At 34.9% G+C, this 7,853-nt stretch overlaps 1 protein-coding gene across 1 annotated transcript; it reads right to left on the bottom strand.

Moving 5' to 3' along the window:
• Positions 1-1,268: 1,268 nt before the first annotated feature.
• Positions 1,269-2,651, bottom strand: LOC110722445 (serine/threonine-protein phosphatase 7 long form homolog). The gene is made up of 3 exons (XM_021901716.1): positions 2,406-2,651; positions 1,886-2,316; positions 1,269-1,804 (listed from the first exon to the last, which is right to left on the bottom strand). Exons 2-3 carry the CDS (start codon positions 2,314-2,316, stop codon positions 1,513-1,515), a joined length of 723 nt encoding a protein of 240 aa, XP_021757408.1. The 5' UTR covers positions 2,406-2,651; the 3' UTR covers positions 1,269-1,512.
• Between the last annotated feature and the right edge of the window lie 5,202 nt (positions 2,652-7,853).

The following is a 7,853-nucleotide window of genomic DNA, read 5'->3' as shown; positions in this document are numbered from 1 at the left end:
AAATTTTGTTTGGCCTAGGGTAGGGGTTAGTTTCAACGACCTAGTCTCGACCCTCGTCAAAATGTCGCCGTTGCCGGGGAACGGTGTCTATGTTTGAGTGTTTTTGATTGCTTGAGTCTAGGTCTTTGTATATACTTTTCTTTTATTTGATTTTTGTTTGCTTTGTAAAAATGGCATGTCTATCTTTTTCTCAATATGATGATGAGCCTTTTTGTGAATATTTCAATAAACTTAAGCGATTTCTTGACTATAATCGTTGTAGTATTTGGGAGGCTTGTGAGATTTGTTATTTTGGTTTGAATGAGAAAACTAGGGATATAGTTGAAGGAATGCATAATGGTAGATTTAGAGAATTTTCTGTTGAAGATGCTTGGGAATTTTATGTTTTGTTTGCTTGGGAAGTCTATAATAAGGGTAATTATGCTTCTATTTTTGATATGCAATATGTTAATTCTTCCAATGCTAGCATGATTTCCCATGATTTGTCACATGATCCCATTAGTGAACCTAGAACAAATGCTTCCAATTCTATTTCCTCTTTTGTTCATGGTAACAAAGTGCATGCTCATGTTAACAAATCTCATATGTTTGATTGTGCCCCTACCCCCCAATGTGATGTATATGCTCGTGATCTTTACTTTGATTTCTAAACACAATGACATGCTGCCTATAAATTCTCATACACTACATAAAAACACATTAACTTCAAAATTGAATTCCAATTATCATAATCTCCATTTAAAACAAAAAAATCAAAGAGCAAATTCTGAAAAAATAAACACATTAACTTCAAAATTCAATTCCATTTATCATAATATGCATAAAAAATAAGCAAAAAATTCAAGTGCAAACTCTAAAATAACAGAGCTCTTTCCCAAATTAAAGTCAAGAAGAACCGCAATTCCCAAATTGCAGCCAAATCTTTTTATTTTCCCATTCTACCGTCCACGTAAGCACTGGTTAAAAAACCGGTTTTTTTTTTTCCGGTCCAGTTTAAAACCGCTACTTGAAGTAGCGGTTTCTTTGCAATAAACCGCCACTTCAAGTAGCGGTTTCTTAGTTTAAAACCGCTACTTCAAGTAGCGGTTTACTTTAAAAACCGCTACTTGAAGTAGCGGTTTACCCTGGACTGGTTTTTTTTTCAAACTTGCATAATCACTCAAAAAAAAAACCTGCAAGTTGTGTACCTGTAAAACATGAGATATATAGCATATTTTCAACACAACCACCATAAATAACAAGTTTATGAAGATCTAAGGAAGTCGAAATTGCAAAGTCGAATATTTTTCAATTGATTAAATATAACAAAATCCAATTCTAAGCATTTACAAAAAAATTAGTTTAGTTCCAAAATATACACTTAGCTCGGGCGTTGCTTCTTCCCATGAGGTGACGATGAAGATGATGCAGCTGTCTCCTCTGGAATGTCATCCAGGCCAACTCCAACCCCAGATGTAGTGTTGCTACGCCGTCGGTTTCTCTGATACTGGCGATGCACTAGTGGAGGAGATGTCATGATAGTATGCTGAGAAGGAGTCGGTGGACGGAAGGCACGTGCTGAATGGCCTCCACGATGAGGTGGTGGTCTGATCGGCATAGTGTGCACAGTAGAAGATGAAGACGTGGACGGTCGAGGCTGCTGAATAAGGTGTGACTGCCCCACCCTAGACAAGGTTTGGCCACAAAATGATGTAAAACCCTGCATCGTCTGTATGGCAAATGGTATAGCCGTCTCTGGTGGCAAGTGGGAGATGGTCTCAGTAGCTCCCGATAGCTGGACGTGCAAATCAGCAAATGCATGTGCCTACATTTAAGTGTAGTTTTAATGTTAGTAAAATGAAATCAAAAACGTAAGAACTAGATTGAAATGAAGTGAAGTTCATACAAGCAGGAGGTCAGAGGTAGCTGGCTGGTAATGACTCGGGGGCGCTCCTGCGAAGGTGGAGTAATGACCAGTCTCGTGATGCGACGGTACCAAGCCATGTACTCTGTCATGGCCGGGGAAGAAGTCCCAGTGAACGGGTATCCCTGGACGACTAATGCCTCTCGTCGACTCCACTCGTGTACATGGTCCGAATGCCGAATCTCCCAATTACGCTGTCCCCTTCGATCCTTCCTGTGTAGAGCAACGTCCGTGTCTACATCCTGTGGGATCGGCTGGTCTAACCCGAACTGACGAAGGACTCGGTCTGGGAGGTGGAACTCAACGACGTCAAAGCATATCAGAGGTGCCCGTGAACGCCAAATGTGCATGTCTGAGCGACAAATCTCCGGAAGTCGATCCATCACCGCCTCAGTATATGGCTGCCAAATCATCTAATTCCCAAAACAAGTATGTCAACATGTATATGACTAACATAATGGAAGAAATACAATGCACAAAAAAAAAGAAACACCGATTGTACCTGGTCCTCGCGCTGATGGTCAAACGCATCTCTGTAGTATGGTAGTCCAGAAGCAGTATGCGCACACGATAGATGGACACGTCGAACCCTCGGCGTCAACAGCGGCGGCCTTCGTTGCTGAGGAATGCTCCGGCGGCGTCGGTGGATTCCTTGGCTGCGCCGGCTTCCGTTGAAGGAGGTGTGATTTTGGTGGAAGGCGTGGATGGGATTTTGGTGAGAAGACGAAAATGAAAGAGGAAAGTGAAATCAGGAGATTATACCTGCTAGAAAACCGCTACTTGAAGTAGCGGTTTATTAAACAAAAACCGCTACTTGAAGTAGCGGTTTATTAAAAAGAAACCGCTACCTGAAGTAGCGGTTTATTAGTAAAAACCGCTACTTCAGGTAGCGGTTTTGCTGTAGACCGGATTTAAAATTTCTTCCCCTTGAACCGGTGACGTGGACGGTACTTTGGGAATTCTTAAAACTTTGGCTGCAATTTGGGAATTGCGGTTCTTCTTGACTTTAATTTGGGAAAGAGCTCAAAATAACATGCACTAGTAATTTGACATATAACAACACATTTAACACAAAGACATGCAACCTATAAATTCTCATACACTACATAAAAAAAACTTTAACTTTAAAAATGAATTTCAATTATCATAATCTCCCTAAAAAAAGTAAAAAAATTAATGACAAAATTCTAAAAAATAATATAAAAAAATTATTTGACATATAACATTACATGTCTAAGCATTTTTAAGAAATTAAATACAATAAACAAAAAATTAAAGCAAAATTAAACACATTAACTTCAAAATTATCATAATCTATATTTAAAAAAAGCAAAATATTCAAGTGAAAACTCTAAAAATAACATGCACTAGTAATTCGGCATATCACAACACATTTATAAGTGAAAATTGAGTTAAAAATTTCTATAAAAAATCATGAAAAAATTTAGAAAACACACCTTGGCATCTGACGACTTATTTGTACTTTTCTTCTTCACCATTGCAGAACAAACACTACCAAAAACGAAACCAAAAATAAAATAAAAAGACCTAAAAATCGAAGAATCAAAACAACTAAAAGAAACAAAAATCTTAGAAAATTAAGTAAACAAACCTAAAATTAGCAAATAATAACTTTGCAAGTGAAAGAAAATAGAGAAAAAACTCGAAAATCGTTGGTTGATGAGAGAGAAAATCGTCGTTTAAGGAGAGAAAAAATCGCAATTGAGGAAAGAATGAGGAAGAGAGATAAATAAATTTCTGAATGAGAAAGAGAGAGAAAATAATTTGAATTGTAAATTTTTAGGCAATTATTGTTGGCACGTGTAAATAAAATAAGGAAACAAAATTATTTCCTTTTGGGAACCTAATTTACAGTAAATTAGTGTAAATCGGCTTTTTTAAACATTTGTGATGAATTATAACCTTCAATTAGTTATACAATAATTCACACAAAAAAGAGGATTACATATGAAAATATAGAAATTTAACAATTATATTGATAAATATGATAATATAGAAATCTTAGAGATAAAAGTTAAAAAAAAAAGGTTTAAATCTGTATTAATCAATTTGTCTAACACGATTTACACACATGGAAGTACTTAATTTAATAGTTATTTATTTAATGCGCCCTCTATTTTCTTATGTTCTCTCATGTTAGAAATCAAGTGAAAACACAATCAATCAATAATTTAATACTAAAAGAGAAACCAGTGTATAGACACCTACTTTTGCCCTTCTGCCCCGACAAGAAGTGCAATGACGATAAATAAAACACAAAAGACTAGCCCAAACCAAGAAACAAAGCCAAATAAAGTCCAATTAATTAAATCCGATCATAATTAGGCTTAAGCCCGTACTTAAAACCCAATAATGACGGATTTAAGAGCGCCTAGGTCAAAATAAGCGCTGCAGCAGAAAACAATGCGCGCATCTCAAGGAGTCGCGCTAGGCTGGCGCGCGCAACTAATTCAGTTGCGCGTGACACTCAGCGCAACTGCCAGAGTTGCACTCGTTAAAGATTTTGAATTTCAGAAAATTGGAAAATCGAATATTTCCATAAAGCCGCGCGCAAGAGAATTAGGTGTGCTGCTTATAGCAACGCAACTCAATCACTTGCGCTGGGTAGCCGCGTGCAACTCATCCAGTTGCGCGCGACACCTAGTACAAAAATGCTCATTTGCGTCACCTTATTTGCGTCACTCGTAGAAACAAATGACGCAAATAATATATTTTAGCTTCACTATAAGTAATTTGCGTTGCACATTAACTACAAAGCGAAGCAAAAGTCTGATGTATTTCAGCTTAGTTATATTTGCGTCGCTTTCATAAATAAAAACGACGCAAAAGATAATGTTATTTGCGTCGCTCATTTATTGACAGGTGACGCAAATAGCTTTGTGAGTAAATTGCGTCACTTCTTTCTTTATTGAGTGACGCAAATGACTATTACAATTACAATCCACTCAACTCTTCCTCACATTCAATATAAAACACTCTCGCTGCCATGTCGTCGTTCGAACTTCAAAACCCTAGCAGCTTCAACTGAAAAATCCCCAAAAATTCAACATCAAAACCTCAAGAAATTCGTCTAACTAGCCGAATCTCCAGCGCTGCCTTGTTGTCGTTCGTACTGCATAACCCTAGCGAATTCAACAGCAAAACCCTGATAAATTCGACCCCAAACCAACAAATTTGACCCTAAAATCAATAAATTCAACCAGTAATTGAAAACCCCAGAATATCCAAGCCAAAAACCCCCATTTTCAAGCAAATCCGAGGCAAAACACCCTATTTTTGAGCAAAAATCGACCAAAACCCCCACGAAATTCGAACTATTAAAACCGCTGATAGTCGAGATGAAATACTCTACATCGAGGCTAGCAAGGGATTGCTGCTTGTTGGTGTTGCTGTTGATGGTTAGCAGGGGAAGCAGTGGAGATGGTTGACAGTAATAAGAGGTGCGAATTATCGTTTTAGGTAATAAGAAGTGCGAAATGATTTAATTTCGATTGATTTAAATTATTTTATTAATTATCGTTTTATTCTATTGATTTATATGATGTTTTTAATTTTACTGTAATTAGAGTTACGAAATGATTTTAATTTTATAAGGAATTTAACTTAGTAGATGATGTAGGGTCAAAATTTAATTTCATGAGTGTGTTTTGATTTTGGCGTGAAATTAAAAAAATAATTTGGTGTTATAGTTGAATTTTTGTTTAGTTTGTTATATGTTGATTGGAATTTTGTCTGATTATTGATTTAGAGTAATAATAGATTCTTATTACAAAATTAGTAGATTTTCCATTATAAAAATAAATTATTTGTTTCTGTATCAAATTACTTCTAGAGTATTGCTTAATTATATTGACTTTTTCTTGTTTGATCGAGTGTTTGTATCTAGATATAAAGTTAGATTAGTGAATTACTTGGTGCAGGTGTGCAACAGGTGCTTGTGGTTGATGGTGAGTGCGGTGGTGTGGCCTAGTGTAGTGGGCAATTTGTTGCAGATAGCTATTTTGTTGTTGAGTTGTTTGTGAATTGCAGGGGATAATGTCAAGGTTTCTCTCTCTTATATTTAGATTAACTCTAATCTTATTGTTATTCAGTGAATTTTCTGGTTTAGTTGTTCTATAATTTGAGGTAATAATTAATTTCTTACTTGATTTCTCTCATATTAAAGGTAATTTAACATTACAATTGAAGGTTTTTTAAAAAAAATTACAATTGAAGCGGCATAATCTAGTTCTTCATTACCGAATATCGGTTTAACTATCTAAAGTTTCATTATACACTCTTGCTAATGTAAATTGGTTATGATTTCACTAGCTTAAGAGTTAAAGATATATTGTAATTAGCTATTGGGTTATGAAAGTGTATGACATGAATTTCTTGAAGAATAAGGTACACTGAGTATTTTGTTGCATGTATATCGATTAATAAAACGATGAAAATTGTGAATTAATTTCTAATCCGTGATTTTTTCTCTTTAAAATATGGTGAGAATGATATGATTAGTATTCTTATTTTTCATGCTTAGGTTTTATCTTGTTTGAAATGAGTTGAATGAGTCTATTGACTTTGTGGCTATGATGCGAGCGTGTAGTGTCATCAAAAATTGGGAGGGAGTGAGATGTGGCTACTATGTCGTGTACTATATGTTTGAAACAGTTCAACATCACCGTAGTAATGAGGATCTTGTTACTATGTGTTGTCAGATCTTTCACTACTAATTCATCAATTTATTTTAAATTGGCTACACTCTTGAATTGATTAATTTTTGTTTTTGTGTTGTGTTAACATGATTTTTCAAGAACAATACCTTATAATGGGGAGGAGATAAATGAGGTTCGAGATATTTAGTCAAACTATTACATGATCAACGTTGAAATTTAGATTTAAACTTAGCTAAATTCATTTGTTTGTTAGACTTTTTTTTGTTTTAGTTCTTAGGCTTGAAATGAATGTATTTGGGGTATCAACATTTTGGGTTGGTCTTTGTTCTTGTGTTGGTTGATGATATCAATAATTTGGAGTTGTAAAATTTTGAGACTCTGCCGAAATTTACATTTGCATTCAATAATATTGCATTTTAATTTCAATTATTAGCGTTAGCATATTACTTTATACCACTAGCAAGGAAAACAGGTACTACAAACATATACAAGCAAGTATTATAATTAAAAAAAAAAATTCACCTCATTTGCGTCACTCATTAAACAAACAAGTGACACAAATAAAGCAATTTTGTATTGTCTAGTCAGTCATTTGCGTCACTCCTATATAAACAAGTGACACAAATAACAAACAAGAAGTTGATCAGACCAGCTATTTGCGTCACTCCTTTATAAAAGAGCGACGCAAATGACTCTTATTTGCGTCGCGCCTAGGAGCGACGCAAATGACTTTTAAATCATTTGCGTCGCGAGCAGTTGCGTCGCTCATAGAAGCGACGCAAATACACTATAAATGAGCGACGCAAATGAGCCTTTTTCTACTAAAAATAAAATAAAAAGACCTAAAAATCGAAGAATCAAAACAACTAAAACTAACAAAAATCTTAGAAAATTAAGTAAACAAACCTGAAATTAGCAAATAATAACTTCGCAAGTGAAAGAAAATAGAGAAAAAACTCGAAAATCGTTGGTTGATGAGAGAGAAAATCGTCGTTTAAGGAGAGAAAAAATCGCAATTGAGGAAATAATGAGGAAGAGAGATAAATAAATTTCTGAATGAGAAAGAGAGAGAAAATAATTTGAATTGTAAATTTTTAGGCAATTATTGTTGGCATGTGTAAATAAAATAAGGTAACAAAATTATTTCCTTTTGGGAACCTAATTTACAGTAAATTAGTGTAAATCGGCTTTTTTTAAACATTTGTGATGAATTATAACCTTCAATTAGTTATACAATAATTCACACAAAAAAGAGGATTACATATGAAAAT

The sequence above is a fragment of the Chenopodium quinoa genome, unplaced genomic scaffold, assembly GCF_001683475.1.
Source record: "Chenopodium quinoa cultivar QQ74 unplaced genomic scaffold, ASM168347v1, whole genome shotgun sequence".
In the NCBI taxonomy this organism is placed as follows: domain Eukaryota; kingdom Viridiplantae; phylum Streptophyta; class Magnoliopsida; order Caryophyllales; family Amaranthaceae; genus Chenopodium; species Chenopodium quinoa.
The sequence above is the reverse complement of the archived record's forward strand: the minus strand, read 5'-3'. Positions and strand labels throughout refer to the sequence as shown.

Coding starts and splice junctions, on each gene's coding strand:
- LOC110722445 (XM_021901716.1), bottom strand. CDS start 2,316: ATGATTTGGCAGCCATATACTGAGGCGGTGATGGATCGACTTCCGGAG. Junction 1,805..1,885: donor CTACCTCTGACCTCCTGCTT/GTATGAACTTCA, acceptor ACTTAAATGTAG/GCACATGCATTTGCTGATTT.